This window comes from Rhinolophus sinicus, linkage group LG16 (assembly GCF_036562045.2).
Source record: "Rhinolophus sinicus isolate RSC01 linkage group LG16, ASM3656204v1, whole genome shotgun sequence".
NCBI classification, from domain to species: Eukaryota; Metazoa; Chordata; class Mammalia; order Chiroptera; family Rhinolophidae; genus Rhinolophus; species Rhinolophus sinicus.
The window spans coordinates 27,439,670-27,453,613 of record NC_133765.1 but is presented as its reverse complement, the minus strand read 5'-3'; the positions used below and the strand labels follow the sequence as shown (position 1 = coordinate 27,453,613).

General features: G+C 46.2%; 1 protein-coding gene across 2 annotated transcripts in view; it reads left to right on the top strand.

Annotated features, from left to right (window-relative positions):
- Positions 1 to 13,944, top strand: part of SRRM4 (serine/arginine repetitive matrix 4) — a 155,209-nt gene that overhangs the window by 111,134 nt on the left and 30,131 nt on the right. For both annotated transcript variants that reach the window (XM_019753969.2, XM_074321011.1), the window contains 5 exons: positions 2,894 to 2,980; positions 4,710 to 4,781; positions 6,824 to 6,850; positions 8,676 to 8,726; positions 11,890 to 11,988. In XM_019753969.2, coding sequence (XP_019609528.2) covers positions 2,894 to 2,980; positions 4,710 to 4,781; positions 6,824 to 6,850; positions 8,676 to 8,726; positions 11,890 to 11,988 — 336 coding nt within the window. The remainder of the gene's footprint in view (positions 1 to 2,893; positions 2,981 to 4,709; positions 4,782 to 6,823; positions 6,851 to 8,675; positions 8,727 to 11,889; positions 11,989 to 13,944) is intronic.

The window sequence follows — 13,944 nt, the reverse complement described above, 5'->3', positions numbered from 1 at the left end:
ACACCAAGACACATCATAATTAAAATGCTGAAGGTTAAAGATAAAGAGAGAATTCTAAAACAGCAAGAGAAAAGCAGTTAGTCACCTACAAAGGGGCTCCCATAAGACTGTCAGCTGATTTCTCAACCAGAAACTTTGCAGGCATAAAAGGATTAGCATGAAATATTCAAAGTGATGAAAACTAAGGATCTACAACCAAGATTACTCTACCCAAAAAGCTACCATTTAGAATCAAAGGACAGATAAAGAGCTTCCTAGACAAGAAAAAGCAAAAGGAATTCATCACCACCAAACCAGTATTACAAGAAATGTTAACGGGACTTCTTTAAGAAAAAGATAAAAATATGAATAATAAAAGGACAATAATTACATATCTATCAACAATTACTTTCAATGTAAATGGATTAAAAGTTCCAATCCAAAGATATGTGGTGGTTGAATGGATAAGGAAACAAGACTCTTACATATGATACCTACAAGAGACTCACTTCAGATGGAAAGACACACACAGACTGAAAGTAAAGGGATGGAAAAATATATTTTTATGAAAATGGAAACAAACAAACAAATAAAAAAAGCTGGGGTAGCAATATTTATACCAGACAAAAAGACTTTAAAACCAAGGCTATAACAAGAGACAAAGAAGGACCCAGTAATTTCACTTCTGGGTATTTATCTGAAGAAAACCAAAACACTAATTCGAAAAGACATAAGTATCCATATGTTCATTGCAACATTATTTACAATAGCCAAGAGATGTAAGCAACCTAAGTATCCATCAGTTCACAAATGGATAAAGAAGAAATGATACATATATACAATGGGATATTACTCAGTCATAAAACAGAATGAAATCTTGCCATCTGCAACAACATGGATGGACCTAGAGGGTATTATGCTAAGTGAAATAAGTCAGACAGAGAAAGACAAATACCATATGATCTCACTTAGATGTGGAATCTATAAAAACAAAACAAACAAGCAAACAAAACAGAAACAAACTCACAGATACAGAGAACATTCTGATGGTTGCCAGATGGAAGGGGGGTTGAGGGGATGGGTGAAAAAGGGAAGGGATTTAAAAAGTACAAATTGGTAATTACAAAATAATCACAGGGATGTAAGGCATAGATAGCATAGGGGACATAGTCAATAATATTGTAACAACTATGTATGGTGTCAGATATGTACTAGATTTATTGAGATCATCACATCGTAAGTTATGTAAATGTCTGATCACTATGTTGTACACTTGAAACTAATATAATATTGTATGCCAAGTGTAATTGAAAAAAAATATTTAAAAAGTAAGACACAGTTATAAAAGTTTTTTGTTGGTTTGTTTTTTTTGCCTTAGGTATTTCTCCCTTAACTGTTTTAGGGTTGTTGTTTTTTTCCTCTCAAATTCCTGGCAGCTGTTACACTGGGCAATGTTTATATGAAACAAGATGATTTCATCAGTGGTTAAATGATTTCATCTATTCATCCTTCACTTGGTCACTCACCAAATATTTTTTAGGCTCTTACTCTGTGTCAAGCACTCGTTGAGGAAAAATTTGGAAGTGGCCTCCCACATTTACACAGGCAGCCTGTTTGTTTCCTGGAAATGTGTGCTCTGTCCTTTATAACGTGTAAGTGTAGTTAAGTAGCTGAGTACTTAATCCCTCTGATATTTATTTTTAACCTGCTAAAAGTGACTCTTGAAAATGTTCTAGATATAGCTATACGATTTTTACACGGGCAATGCAGAGATCGTCACATAAATTGTAACCACTTTATCATTACTTTTCTACTAACCGTAATGATCCAGATTCTTAGAATGGAATTAAACGTGGCCGCATTTTATGATGTTCTGTGAAGAGTTGGGTAATTTCCAAAAGAATGGCTACACAAACAAATTTGAGAGTGCAGCTGGTTTTGTGGAAAAGTTCTCAGGGTAGGACTCACACAGGTCTTGACCTCAGTTCCCAGCTCAGACACTTCCTCACTGTGCAGCCATGGGCAAGCCTGTTCAACTTTCTGAGCCTTAATTTCTTCATCTGTAAAATGAGACAATTAAAATCATACCATCCTCAAAGTGTTTTTGTATCAAAGTATATAAAACGCTTGGCACATAATAAGTGAATAAATGGTAGTTGTGTTATTCCCAATCATGACATTAATATTCTTATTAATATTACATTTTTCCCACTGTGGTCCAACTGGGTTGGCATGTTTCAATTCCCAAACAATTTTCCATCCCAACCATCTCCTTTTGCCATGGGATAATGTTTTTAAAAAATCCCCTGGAGTCTGCCCCAATTATAAAAGGAGATAACTTGACTTCATTTAACTGCAGCCTGAACATTTGAATTTAATTGAATGGGAAATAATTATTCCTGAAGAGCAGAGGTTTTTGAGGTTCTGTGAGGCAATATAAGATATGTATCTCATTACATTAGACCTCGGCAAATATACTTTTAATAATCAGCTGCTATTTAACATATCCGCCTCCTATTAAATTTCCAGCAGGAACTACAGACAAGATGTATTGGGGAGGGAAGGGGCTGGACTGCTGAGTAATTATTTAAAAAGTGATTTATTTACCGAGGTGAACCATTTGAAAATTCAATAATAAATCTATTAAAGAGCAGTTAACCTCTATAATTCTGTTTTAAATAATCAATTGGTGTTTGGGTAATGTACAGCGTCTGTCTCATTAGGTCGGCATTAACTCTTTATTTGAGGCACTTAATCTGAGGTAGGACTGAATCAGCCATGAGGTGGTAATTAGGTATTTGCTATGGGTCCTTCAGCCTCCAAGAAACCGGGTCCTTCTTCCCCAGCTGCAACAGCCGTGGTTGGGTGCTTGGGGAACCCTGGGTCCTCTAATGCCTGACTCTGCTCCCCACAGTGCCTCCCGCGACAAAGACTTGACGCCACCACCTTCCTCCAGGGGGAAGAAGAAAAAGAAGAAATCCACCAGGAAGAAAAGAAGGAGGTGAGGGACCCCCAGAGGAGGAGATGAAACCTTGAAGATGGGGGAAGGGACAAAACAGGGGTAAAATGGGTTTCGGAATCAAACAATGATTCCCCTTGGGTTCAGATTCCCTCTCTGCCTCTTAACTAGCTGTGTGACCTTAGGGAAGTCACTTCACCTCTCTGTGCCTGTTGCCACTTCTGTAAAGTGGTGATAATACCTACCTCTTGGGGTTTGGTGAGAATTAGGTGGGGGAAAAAAATGGAGAAGGAAAGAACTGTCACAGAGTCTGACACATAATAAAGAACCAATTAATTGGAAACATAGTCGTAACCATAAGTATTGATTTCTTTCTTTTTTTTGAGAACTGTGTTCTCCATGATCTCTTTTGCCCTTGACCACAATCAAGGGGCAGGCATTATTGTCCCCATTTGGAGATGAGAATATAAAAGCAGAGAGAGGGGCTGACAGAAACTGCAGGAGCTTGATTCCAGGCTCCTCAGGTGGTTCCACCACACCCATCTCGCAGGTTTAATTGACAAGGATAATGGATTTTATATTTTTGCCAGCTATTGATGTTTTTGTACCCTATGAATTATTTTTCTATGTACAAATTCCTTTAAAAAACTTCTTTTTATTTAAAGATTTCCAGATTTTCTTCTAGGCTGCTATTCATCAGGCTGAAAGAATGTCCAGAGTTCCAAACCCAAAAGGGTGGGCAGAAACTTTAGAGGGGCGAGTAGAAAATCACTCCAAACCTCAGAGGCAGTATTTGAAGAAGCCTGCAGGGGGCAGCAGAGAGGAGTGTCTGAATGGAAGCCCCAACTCCAGGTTCTCTGGGACCTTGTTTCCTAGACAACCCGTTAGCCTTGTTCTAAGAGGACAGACCCAAAGAGGACCCAAAAGGGAATGTGAATGAAGACCCTGAATTCCAGCTATTGTAGGATGAGTGATGGAATTGGGCCAAGTGGCTTGAGCTTCCTGGTCTTAGGGGTGGGCATGCGAACACTTTAAAGCAGGAAACCGCAGGCATCAGGCCTCACTAGCTAATTCATCCGTACATTCAATAAACGTCCACTGGGCACGTGTTTGGGAACGGGCAGTGTGGCTCTCTAAGAGTCAGGCTGTTCTCAACCCTGCATTTCCCCCTGCAGACAAGTTTTGTTTGAGCTGTAAAATGTGTGGGTTTTTTTTTTTGTTTTGCTTTGTCTTCTGAATTGATGGCCAGCATCTAAAAGCCAGGAGATTTCAGATGAAAATATGTTTTCCTGGCGACTTCCATTGAAAAGGCAGGTGTTCTAGAAGTCCCAGGCCTGCATTCCTATATGGGACCTTCAGGTGACCTGAGAAGCAGTGGCCCCTTCCGTCAGGCGCTCTCTAGTTCACCACCATCCCCACCATTCCCTACTGTCTGACACTCAGGCCGCTGCATTCATGTATTCTGAGAAGCCCCAGTTAGCACTGAGTTTGAGCCTTGGTATTTTATCAGTGGGGACATAACAGACCCAGAGAGAGGAGTGACATCTCCAAGTTAACTTCATGAATTGGTGGCAAGGTCGAGATTGGAACTCGGGTCACCTGAACCTCAGTCTGACGTTTAAAACAAATGCAAGCTCATATCAGTATTGGCGTTATCCTGTGTGTGTTACTGAAAGAGGTGAGACCTGCATGGGGGCTTGAGAAGGGTCTCTTTGAACCCAACCCTGGCTTTTGAGAACCTCCCTCTGAAGGGTCTCTCCCTCCCCCGCAGGTCCTCATCATATAGCCCATCACCTGTCAAGAAAAAGAAGAAGAAAAGTTCCAAGAAACATAAGCGACACAGGTATGGTCCTTCCTTGTCGGCCAACAGGATGACCCAGGTAGGGAGGAAGTTGGGAGGAGAGTGGATGGCACCAAGAGGTCATTTGGAAGCATGTCATTTCATTGGTGTAAAATATTTACCTGTGAATTGTTCACTATTTGCATCTAGTATACGTACGTTGGGAGGACCAGAGGTCCGCTACGGCTCGCTCAGGCCAGAGGGGACTTCTATGATAAGGAGACAGGGGTGTCTCAGGGATCAGCCAGGCCTCGGGGAGGGTCTGGGACCAAGGAGCGGAGAGCTGATAGGACCCATGCAGGATATACAGCTCCCCATTCCCTGTGGGAGACATGGCTGTACCCTGTTCCCATCTCTCCATGTTGCAGGCCCAGCCACGAGAGGACAGTGAACCTCTGTCTTGTCGCTTATTCCAAATTCCCAGGGAAGGCCTCTCTGGTTGGTTGGCTTAACTGTGTCCTCGAGGATGGGATCATGCAAAACATGGCCTCTGGATTGTCCACGTATGTGGACAGTTAAAGGGCATCCTGGACACATGTTCCAAAAGGTGCCCAACACACACACACACACACACACACACACACACACACACACGTATGTTTATGGGGGGAAGAAAAAGACTGGAAGGATATACACCAGAAGACTCAATTCTGTGATTCATGGGCCCAGCCAACATTTTATAATTGGGAGATTTTGCAATATGAAAAAATCAAATTTCTCAGTTCCTCTGTGAAATCAGAAGCTCTGTCTTCATTGAACCAGTTTTCCCACAGGCAACCCTGAGCTGGAGCTGAGGAGCTGCTGTGCGTAGAGACGGAGCGTGGGTGCTCGGCTTGCCACAGGCCTCACTTAGCCGGCTCCCCACATCTCCGCACATTTGACAAAGCCTGCTTGGCCCCTGGGGACAGGGAGTTTGAAGCTCCCTGTATAAGTTATTTGCTGTGGTCCACTGTGGGTAGGGAAAGAGTGGTTTATATTTTATTTTTGCTTATCTCTATCTTCCAATTTTCGTACGTCAATAGTAGGTTACTTGTGCAGTGAATCACGACAGGACAAAAGATCAAGGAGTCCATTTGGGTTTTCCCCCTGCATCTCACCCCTGGTTCAAAGTTGCCCCAAAGCAGCTTTTCCGAATCAAGGGGTGTGGTCACATGTCATCCGTTGTTGCCAGAATGGTCTCAACTCAGTTTGGTTTCACTGACTTCGTCCACCACCTGCCCAGATGTTCTGATTGATGCTGAGTTTGTGCTGATTACAAGACATGGACCGACCAATCAGTGAAATGTTGTGTTAGAAACCTTTGCTAACATGGAGTCCTTTGTAGAGGCAATGGACTTCCCATGACTGTGGACTGCCATCTTGTCACCTTCCTATACTGAACAGTTTGTCCCAGGTTGGGGGACTTTTCCATATATGGACCATGGAAGCCAAGTGACTTCTCACTCAAGGGTTTCTTCACATGAGAAAAAGACTTTGCCAGAAGGTTAAAAACAGGCTTTTTCCGCCCGTTCCAGTTGGCCCAGGGGTTGGAGGTTTATCAGGAAGGAGGACCACAAAATGCGAGGCTAAGAGGCGGAAACCTGACACCCATCCTTCCCAAAACCTCACTTACTGCTGGTCCATCTTCTCCAACTTCTCGGAATGTTTGGTTCATGATGGTTGACTTTTTTGGAAATAGAAACGAGGGGTAGGATATGTATTGAGATTACTTGTTTTCTCTCCTCAATTAACAAGGCTTCAGGGTTAAAAGAAAAACTCCCATTTTTCACATCTGTTTGTTGAATACCCATCATGTGTCATGAATAAGGATTCTGGGCCCCGGGAACAGAACAGTGACGAAAACCCAGCCTCTGACCTCAAGTTGCTCACAGTCTAGACGGGGAAATTCATCCCAGAAAGAGAAACCTCAAACTCATCTATATTTATTTTCTTCCTTTCCTCTCCTCCTCTCCCTCCTTCCCTCCCTCCCTCTGTTCCTTTCTTCCTTCCTCCTTTCTCTCCTTCCCTCCCTCCCTCTCTCTCTTCCTTTTTTTCCTTTCAATCAGGTCATTCTCCAAGAAGAGAAGGCACAGGTAAGAAATTTGTCACCTCTGGTTACTTGCTTCAGCTGTCTGTGGCTCCTGGGCTCAGCTCTCGGCCCCCACCTCTGTGTTCTTGGGGACATCCTCTTCATCTTCCTATGTCTCAGTTTCCTCCAAAACGAACATCTGGGCTGGTTTTCCTGAAAGTTCCAAGCCAGCTTCCAACATCCATCAGGGGTGATTTCTCCAGACCCAGCCCCTACCAATGGCCCTCCCTGGAAACACTCCCTACCCTTACCAGAGTCTGTTGGTTTTACCACTGATGGAAACCATGGGTTGGGGCATCTGGAGACATATCAGCCCCAGCCACCCTACCAAAGCCTTCCCAGATCCTGGCCAAGGGACACAGGCCAAGTCCTACTATGCTGGAAACACTGGGGAGCACAAATAAAGCTGTCACCTACGGGTCCTCCCTATAAATTGAATCCTGCACTAAGCCCCTTCCACGTGTGTGCGTGTTTAATCCCCATTTCTCCTCATGACCACTTGTGTGGTGGATATGTTTGTTGTTCCCATTTTACAGATGAAGAAACTGAGACTCAAATTGTCACCCCAATAAATTTAATAAAATAAAATTAAAAAAAAAAAAGAAACTGAGACTCAGACAAGTGAGATGTGACAGGCATGCTCACAGACACACAGTTAGAAGGGCAGAGGCAAAATGCAACCCAGATCTCTCAGACAGGATCAGGACACTCGGTCTGTGGCTTCTTAAATAAGAATAGCCACAGCTAGAGCAGTTGGGAGAGTGTAAATCCCTTTCATTCATTCAATTAACAAGTAGACGGTGGTTACCAGCGTCATCCATCCATTCAGCCCAACAGCCTGAGCAAGGGAAACTGGGTCTCCGAGAAGACAGGTAACATCCCCAAGGTCACACAGCAACTATGCAGTGAAGCTGGGACATGAACTTGAAACATTCAGTGAGGTCCTGGGCTCTTTCACTGCCCAGGCTGAGTCTCAAACATGGAGACAGATCCCCGCTCACGTCAAGGTATGATTTCAGTTGGATGAAATCAATTTTCCCATTCCCAGGACCTCGGCCAGTAATGCATTCTGGGTGACCCCCTGAAGCCAGTCTGACTTGAACCACCAAATAGTTTTCACCTTCTGGGGCCTCGATTTGATTACGCTGGAACCCCAAGTCATGATTGTCCATTCTATCCATATCCTAGCCCTCTGACTTAAAAACAAAACCAAAAACGATCAAACCCAGAGACTTGAATATTCATGGGCAGAACATTTCAGAATCTGCCAAGCTTCGTGAGGCTTCAGAGAATCTCCTTGAAAATTCCATTCTCTTCTCTTAGAAACTCCTCTGACAACAGCATGGGCTCTGGAGAGCCATGGTCTGGGGCCACATCCCAGCTCATCTGTGTGATTCTGAGCAAGATTTTTTGGGCTCATCTGAGGCTCAGTTTCCACATCTGTAAAATGAGTAGTTATTATGTTGTGTCTGTACCCATCGGGTGCAGGGAGAATAAAATGAGATTATTGACAAAAAGTATTTAGCAGCATTTCCACCCTATAAGAAAGCCTTGAAAATGTCAGATGTTACTCTTCGCTTTATTACGACTGTTATCATTCATCTACCAAAGCTGATCTTGGCGTCCCGCGTACCCCAAGTCGTGTCTCGAGCTGAACTTGCTCGGTAAAAAATTCAGCAGCTATTGCTCTGGTCTTGGGGATGATTGGTGTCCGTCTGCAAACTGTCTGGATCTAATGGCCACTGTGTGTTAAGCATTTTAACTATTTGTTTATTTTATCTTTAACTGGAATTTGGCAGCTTTCAATTAATTGGCCATTTCTCGTTTAGCTCCTCCAGCCCAAAAAGCAAAAGAAGGGAAGAGAAGAGGCACAAAAAACAGTAAGTAGAGACCACCTGGAATGTTCTGTCCAGTTGGGGCGGGGGCCTGTCCTCTTAACAGCCCAAGTGTTAGAGGTACTTACTTAACAGGAAGAGGGAAAGCGTGGGTGGATGAGCGGGAAGGAGGAAGGGAAAGACAGACCCGTGTGTGGACTTGTTGTGTGGGCCTGGGGCAGCGTGAGTGCCGAAGCTTGTGTATATGACGTGTGAGTACGCATGTGTGTTTGTGTGTGCATGAAAGTTAACGGTGTGTATCGCTGTGCCTGGCGTGCCCACTGTATGTGAACCCTATGTTCCTGTGCGTGAATTGTATATTTATTTATATGTAGCATGTGATGTGCACATTGTTTATAAATGTCTATACATGTTTCCATCACGCAAACATTTGTGTGAACTGTGTGCACAAATGTATTATGCATTGTGGGTAATTGGTGTGTGTGTGTGTGGTATATATTTGTGTCCACACGAATGCATTATATATTCCCGTGTGAACGTGTGCAGGGTACCTGTAGGTGCACCGTCTGTCGCTGGGTGTGAATTCTATGCACTCTGCGTGTGCACTGCTTATGGATCTGTGTGCATGATGTGTGTGGAGGGTGGGGGTGGTTTTTACCTGTGCACAGGTGTGTGCTGTGTGTGCACGAGTCGTTAAGGGAGCATGGTCGCGTGCATGCACATGTGGGAGCGTGTGCGTGAGTCCGAGACTTGGCTGCCAGGGCCTAGGGCATAGGGATATCAGTGCAGCTCCTGCCTGCATCTTGGAGCCCCCGCTGGTTCATGGTTTATAGCTGGTAGAAATTCAAATCAGCCAGTGCTGCCTGTGGAGTTCAGTTCCCAGCCAAATTAAAAGTAAATTTGGTTACAACCCACCTACTTTATACCCTGCAAATGTTAGTGTGTGTGTTTTCCAATCAACTAATATTTTATCTCCTGCCAAGAAGCTTCTAAAGTGAGAATCAAAGGCAATGGGATGAAAGGTAGTTGGTTGCTAGGGAAGGAAATGGGAGGCAGGGGCCCAGGGGGAGGGCACTCAGATTTGCTGCTCCAAAGGGTCTCTTCACCCAAGGTCAGTGCAAAGGAGGGCATTTCAGCCACTACCACAGGGCCTGGAGACAGTTCCAGAAGGAAGCAGTAGAGCTTCCCGACCATCAGCTTGTTCAATTCAATCAAGAGGCAATTATTGGTCATATATTGCATATGCTTTCATGCTAAGCACAGACATGTTCTCCGGGTCCTCAGCATGTCTTGTCCAGTGGGGCTGCAGTGTAGACACCCACTGAGCCAGGGGCTAGGCTCAGACCTTAACAGCACTGGGATGGATCGCCCCTGAGACCAGGATTGCCTACCTGAGGACAGCAAGGTTGCCGTCCTCCCCAGTGCCAAGAGCTGCATGAGTCCCAGAAATCGCTAGCAGGACATAAGAAAGGTCATGAAAGTCAAAGACAAGAGACAGGAGAGAGAAAAGCAAGGAAATCAAGGTGGCCCTGAAATAAATACTTGCCGAGTCCCACATCAGGACTGCTTCTAAACAGTGACCACCGGGGTGAGTTCACCGCCTTTTATTCAGCATCCCTTAGTGAGGCCCGAATGCACAGCACGTCCTGTGGGGGGCCCAGGACAGAAGTGACCCAGGTATTCATCCCGCCTCGAGGAGCTCACCCTGCAGAGGGGCAGGTCACAGCACGGCGGTGGCAGATGGAAGTGCAGGGTGCAGGGGGAGCCCTGGTGCTGGAAAGAGGGCTTGTTGGTGAGGGCAGGTTTCTTGCACGAGGGGTTTCTAGGCTGGGGGTGAGGATGCAGGGAACCATTCTAAGCAGCAGGTGAGGCAAGTGCTTTCAACTTCCTGCGCCTCAGTTTCTTCATCTGTGAAATGGAAATAATAAGAGAACCTACTTCATAGGTTGTTATGAAGAATAGATGGGTTCATTTAAGGAAAATGCTTAGAACACAGTGCCTGGCACACAGTCTGTGTTAGATACGGGGTACCTGTCATCCTCATCATCGTCATCGTCATGAGAACACCATGGACTGGGAAACGTGTGAGCCAGAATACAGGCAGCTCCGAGTTCTTGAGCCTGCCAGGCCAGGAGCTGTCAGGCAAGGAGTCTGGAGAGCCAGGCGGGAGGTGCCTGCTGAAGGTGCCTGGGGTTCAAGGTCAGACTTTGGACTGAGGGCAATGGGAGTGTTTTAAGCAGGGAAGGGACATGGTCTGATTATCACATCGCAAGAATCCCTGAGTCCTTTTTTGAGCTAACCTCCTGGTAGAATCAGCTCTAACTCCCACTGGCTTCCTGGCTGGGCCCAAAACACTGACGTTCCTTGTACATCCTTAGTGACCACTACCACTGCCACTGCCACTTCTGAGTCACTATTATTATTTAGAGAGCGCTGACGTGACCTGTAAAACTACCAGTGGTTGGAACAGTTGTTACTATAACGTGTGCTGTTGACGATGTTTGTAACTCACCCTGAAAGTGGGCTTCTGACTCCACGCTAAGAATCTAGGCTTCATTTTCTAGGTCTGAGGTTACAAATTGGCAACCCAAAGGCCTGATTTACTCCGCAAATGTGTTTTGTTTGCCCCAAACAATGTCATTTTTCAAAAACATGAGCTTCCATTTAAAACAGTCTGAAGCTTCCATTTTTCCATACAAATCTGAATTTCTACATTTGCTTGAAAAATTAGACGGTGCAGCAGCACACGACTATTCTGGGCCAAGCTGCTCCTTTCTCTCACCCGCGCCCGCCCGCCCTTCGGTTTCTATTTCTTTAGTTCCTGACTGATTCCCACCTTATGGTATCTGACTGGCCTGTGAAGCTGTCTGAAACTGAGGCTCCTGCCTTAGGCGAGGGAGAGGTGACACATGGAGGTGGCATTCCTGTCCAGGGCGTACTCGGCAGCAGACCTGCTCCCAGCAGGGTGGGAGGCTGAAGCATCCAGGCCATCGCCTCCACTGTCAGTATGGCTGGTTAGACACCCCAATTACCCATGTGGCCAGCTGGGGTGATGGGAGGGGTGAGGAGGGGTGAGATGACAATGTGTGTCACAAGGTCAAAATCAATCTCTCTCTCTGTCTCTCTCTCTCTCTCTCTCTCTCTCTCTCTCTCTCTTTTTCTCCCCACACACACTCTCTCTCCTCCTCGTCCCCACCCCCACCCCAAGATCACGAAGCCGGCCCCGAAAGTCTCACCGCCACCGCCATCACCACTGCCCCTCGAGGTCCCAGAGCTCGGAGTCCCGTTACTCAAGCTGTGAGAGCAGGTAACCCCTCACCCCAAAGAGCCTCCTCACCCCAGCCACCGCCAAGAGCCCTTCCACGAATCCATGACTCCATTCTCATGAGGAATGGCCCTACCTGGCACTGTTATCACTTCCCTTTAGAGAAAGGGCTGCAGACAAAAGGGGCTTGCTGTCTCCACAGTAAGGACTTGCTAACGTATATGCTTCCTAAATGCCACTAACATGGCACTGAGGTGCTAAGCACGCTTACTCTATCAACTGCATGCTTCCCTCAACAACCCTATCAAGTGGGCACTATTGTTATCCCCATTTTACAGATGAGGAAGCTGAGGCACAGAGAGGTTAAGGAACTTGCTCCTCGCTTAGCTACTAAGTGACAGCTAGGATTGAACTAGTGCAGTCTGGCTCTGGACTTTGCACTCTCACTAAGGGTTGCTCTAAGCACAGAGAAGCTAAGCAATCTATGAAAGGACACACAGCACAAACCACCTCATTCCGAGGCCCTTTCAAGTCAGGTTTCTCCTAACCTGGACCCGCTCTCTGCTGACACATTGGCTATTCCGGCCTGAGAAGGGGAGGAGGGTTCTTCTGTGGATGAGAACAAAAAGAAGAAGCTTTGTTGGCATTGGTTTGCAGTTGGTTGTCCAGTAGGAATTACAAGGCCTACTTCGTGGTCCAGGCCAGATTCCGGATATCAGAGGCTGCTTTATTCTTTCTTCTCACACTTGGCTACATGTCCAGGGAGATTAAAAAAATCTCTCTGTCCTGGTGCCAATGGATCCCAGTTAAATTGGTATGTCTCCAGGAAGGAGGGGGAGGAGAAACAGTGATCTAAGCCGTACTCCGTGCCAGGGACTCTGCTGCAATTTCAAATACATTTTTCTCTTAATCATCCCAGTAACCCCCTGAGTTAGTCCACGCCTTCTCCACTCTGGCTGAGCTTTGCAATCGCCTTGGAAGCTTTGAAAAATACCAGTGCCTGGATCTCACCCTCTAGACATTCTGATTTGGATGAGGTCGGGCCTAAGCAGCGAGACTTTTACATCTCCCCAAGTGGTATGAACGCGGAGCCCAACGTGAGAAGTATGGAAGAAAGAGAAAAGCAGCCCCTGACATCTGTGCTGGTTACTGGGAGGCTTGGTGTTCCCGTTGAATAGCAACAGTTTCAAAGAGCAGGGACATATGACAAAGCCACTGTGTGACCCTGACCTCTCTAGAATCAGGCCTGAGCCCCGACGAAACAGAAACTTTATGCAAAACACACAAGTGACCCAGCATCTCTCCCTCCTGGCTAACATGAGTGACAACTGCTTCTTTACCAGTGATGGCCTTGGCCTTGGGCTACTCTCCCCTCTTTGTATATAAGATTTGTAAAGACAACCAGTCAGAGAATTACCTCCACTTTCTGACAGTATCCAATCCAGAACGAAGCCCCAGTTCCTTCAAAGCTCCCCAAAGTGACCTACCACATGCCCACATGGGTTCTTTCTAATATTCTCATAGGCAGACGTCCTACGCTTCCCTAGGGTGTACAGTCTCCCTCACGGCAAGGAGCCATAAACATGCTTGTTCAACCACAGGCGTGTGCCTGGTAACTTTGTCTGGAGGACACTGACTCATTGAGCTCAACTGCATTACTGACGTGGCAGCTGGCAAAACTGCGTCTTGGTGGGCAAAGGGATCTGAGCGAGGTCACGGTGACTGGCAGAGCTGGGACGGGCACCCAGGTCTGTGACTCAGCCTGAGCCCTTTGCCTCTAGCCCAGGCCGCGTCAGCTCTCTGCAGGTAGCCCTGCTGGCCCGGGTCAGGGGGTGGTGCAGGAGCTGCCTGCAGACTCTCAGGGCAGCGCGCTCTACCTTCCCCAACTCACCTCGTAGGGAGGTGACCCCAGCCTCTGCCCTCCTTCTGCTGTCACCTCTCGTGCTGGTGGTGTTGCTGTCTGAACTCCCCCGTGCCTGCCGAGCTGAGGGACAATCC